Source organism: Sinocyclocheilus rhinocerous, unplaced genomic scaffold (genome assembly GCF_001515625.1).
Source record: "Sinocyclocheilus rhinocerous isolate Xijiao unplaced genomic scaffold, SAMN03320098_v1.1 scaffold4100, whole genome shotgun sequence".
NCBI lineage: Eukaryota > Metazoa > Chordata > Actinopteri > Cypriniformes > Cyprinidae > Sinocyclocheilus > Sinocyclocheilus rhinocerous.
Window position 1 is genome coordinate 134,757 of NW_015648132.1, and position 2,954 is coordinate 137,710.

Genomic DNA, 2,954 nt, shown 5'->3' on the forward strand with positions numbered 1-2,954 from the left:
CCTCAAAATTATGGGGAAGCTGTGCCTCCCCTGCCTCCCCCGACGAGCCGCCACTGGCTACCAACACTGTATTTATCCTACTGTAAGGGTAGGTTTAGGGTTGGGGTAGGTGTACATGTTAATAAAGCCTCACACCTTATTAATATCATGCTGGAAGCAAAATCTGATATGTAGCACTTTTCGCTATCAAATTATGCTACCATCTGTTTTAATGGGAGGTAGCAAAATCTGACAGGGTAGCACAAATCGTCAGAACACCGGCGTTGCGTAAACATGCTTTAAAACTTAAATAAAGCCATACATGGCACATATTGATGTTTATTATAGTATTTCGAATAGGTTTGATTAATAAAGGTATCTAGTGTAATTTCATTTGCTACGTTTGTTGCAGCCGTACAGTCATTTAAAACCTAATTCGCTTTAACTTTTTGCCCCATCGGTCAAATCTTGACTCCGAATGCTCACACTTTGCAAGTCGGGCAAGTTTTTTCGGTTCACTCGAGAATTGCTGTGAACCAGTTCGATTCGTGGACAAATTGTTCAGATCTCTATTGGGAACCGAGTCAATCAAAGAAAAGTTCCGAGTGAGGTTGAAACATTTGTTCACGGCCACTTATGAAAATGTTTGACCTCCTTAATTTTTAATGGTAAATATTATTGTTTTAAAAGATCAGAGTACCATTACAAATGGTAAACAGTTATTATTATGTTAAACTTAACGCGGCTCACAGAAACATTTGTTTACTTCCTCGTACATGATTAACCACTCACTCCGCTTTTGTCTCGCCATTGTTTTTTTGCCTTGTTTTGTCGTCTCTGATACGCTTATGGAGCTGTCACTCAAATTGTGGTGCACTGACTGGATGCACGCATTCTCGGTTAGGGATACAAAGTTCTCTTGCTGAAGAGAGAATCTTAAATTTAAGAAAATTTGCTTTGTTTTCCCCCAACTTTAATTGCAAACAACCCTGAAACGGTTCTTAGAGAAAGCGAAGAGTAATGGCGGAGTGGAGAGAGTACTATCAAAACGAAGACGATGAGGTTGAGGAGGACGAAGAGGATTCTGGAGGTTAGCTAACTGCTAACAGCTAACTGCATTAATTGTCCTCTTTGATATAAGTTGCACGCTTAGTACTCCATTAAACTTATGTTAAATTAAGATGTAAGTAAATATAAATTATTATTACTTTTAAATTCATAGGTGCTTACAAAATCAGTGGCCGCGACAGTCTGGTGTTTTTAGTTGATGCATCCAAAGAGATGTTCATCAAGGGTGAGGATGGAGAGCCATCCAATTTTGACATGACTATGCAGGTGAGTCAAACTGTAACATTTTATTCATTCATTATTTTCGCAATATATTCTTCTGTTTTTCTCCTGTGCAAGTCTAATAGGCATTATTCTCCCTTGTATCTAGTGTGTCCGTAGTGTGTACACTAGTAAGATCATAAGCAGTGACAAAGACCTGGTCGCTTTGGTGTTCTATGGGACTGAGCAGAGCAAGAACCCAAGAAACTCCTTCAAGCATGTCTACGTCTACCACGACTTGGATTCACCTGGTGGGTAACTAACTCTTTGTGCTTTTCAGATTGCATATATGATGGTGAAGTTATGTCATGTATTGATTGCCTTTTCAGGAGCCAAGCATGTACAGGATATTGATAAACTGCAGGGTGAGAAAGGTGCTCAATTGGCTGAAAAGACCATGGGCAGTGGGGAAACTTCCCTTGGAGAGGCTCTGTGGTGCTGCTCCAACCTTTATAGTGACATCAAGTTGCGACTGTCACACAAGCGCCTGATGATCTTCACTTGCAGGGATGACCCTCACGTAGGAGACAGTGCTAAAGACAGACAGGCTCGTACAAAGGCTGCTGACCTTAAAGAGACAGGTAGGCTGAATAGAAGGGGAAAATTACACAGTCTTACTGCTGGTTGATGGCCAATTTATAACCTATGTTGTTTTTCCTTAGGTGTGGTCATAGACTTGATGCACCTTACAAAGCCAGAAGGTTTTGATGTTTCCCTGTTCTTCTGTGACATTGTAAGCCCTCCAGAAGATGAAAGCGAGCTTGGCCTCCAGACTGAGCCCTGCAGGAAACTCGAGGACTTGCAGAAGAGGGTCAGAGCTAAAGAGTTAAAGAAAAGAGCTCAAAGCAGGTAAATGCACTGCACATGTCAAACCATTCACCAAATTGTTTGTCCTATGTAGGGTTAAGGGGATGCTGGATGTATACAGCAGGAAATATTTTTCTGTAGTGCTTGTAATTGGATTTTAAAGGATTAGTTTACTTCCAGAAAAGTTAGGTTTTTGAGGAAAACATTCCAGGATTTTTCTCCATATAATGGACTTCAATTAGGACTAACCGGTTGGAGGTCCAAATTGCAGTTTCAATGCAACTTCAAATGTCTACACCAGATGTGACAGTTGTTGTTCCACGCTGCAACAGCTAGGCTGTCTACACTGGACGCGACAAAGTGACTGTTGCAAATCATTTGAATTTTGTGTCAGAACATCATAAATAGAACGAGGCATCAGTTTACGGTCTAGACACGGTGTTAGGAATATTCCATGTCAGCTCATTCAACAGTATTTGTAGCAAAGTTGTTTTACAAAATACTTTTTGGACTAGATCCAAAAAGCAACAGTCTGAACACAAAGAGGTCTGAGACACCATTACTACTTAAAGGGATAGTTCACCCAAAAATGAAAATTTGATGTTTATCTGCTTACCCCCAGGGCATCCAAAATGTAGGTGACTTTGGTTCTTCAGTAGAACACAAATGAAGATTTTTAACTCAAACCGTTGCAGTCTGTCAGTCATATAATGGAAGTGAATGGCAATCACGGCTTTGAGAGTCAAAAAAACATACACAAACAAAACCAAATCAAAGCCTGCGGCTCGTGACGATACATTGATGTGTAAAGACACAAAACGATCGGTCTGTGCAAGAAA

General features: G+C 40.5%; 1 protein-coding gene across 1 annotated transcript in view; it reads left to right on the forward strand.

Moving 5' to 3' along the window:
• Window positions 1-605: 605 nt before the first annotated feature.
• The window catches only part of LOC107709651 (X-ray repair cross-complementing protein 6-like), a 7,922-nt gene continuing 5,573 nt past the window's right edge, over window positions 606-2,954 (forward strand). Inside the window, exons 1-5 of the mRNA XM_016514234.1 lie at window positions 606-1,069; window positions 1,202-1,314; window positions 1,418-1,559; window positions 1,638-1,889; window positions 1,971-2,157. Coding sequence (XP_016369720.1) covers window positions 1,000-1,069; window positions 1,202-1,314; window positions 1,418-1,559; window positions 1,638-1,889; window positions 1,971-2,157 — 764 coding nt within the window. The 5' untranslated portion in view covers window positions 606-999. The remainder of the gene's footprint in view (window positions 1,070-1,201; window positions 1,315-1,417; window positions 1,560-1,637; window positions 1,890-1,970; window positions 2,158-2,954) is intronic.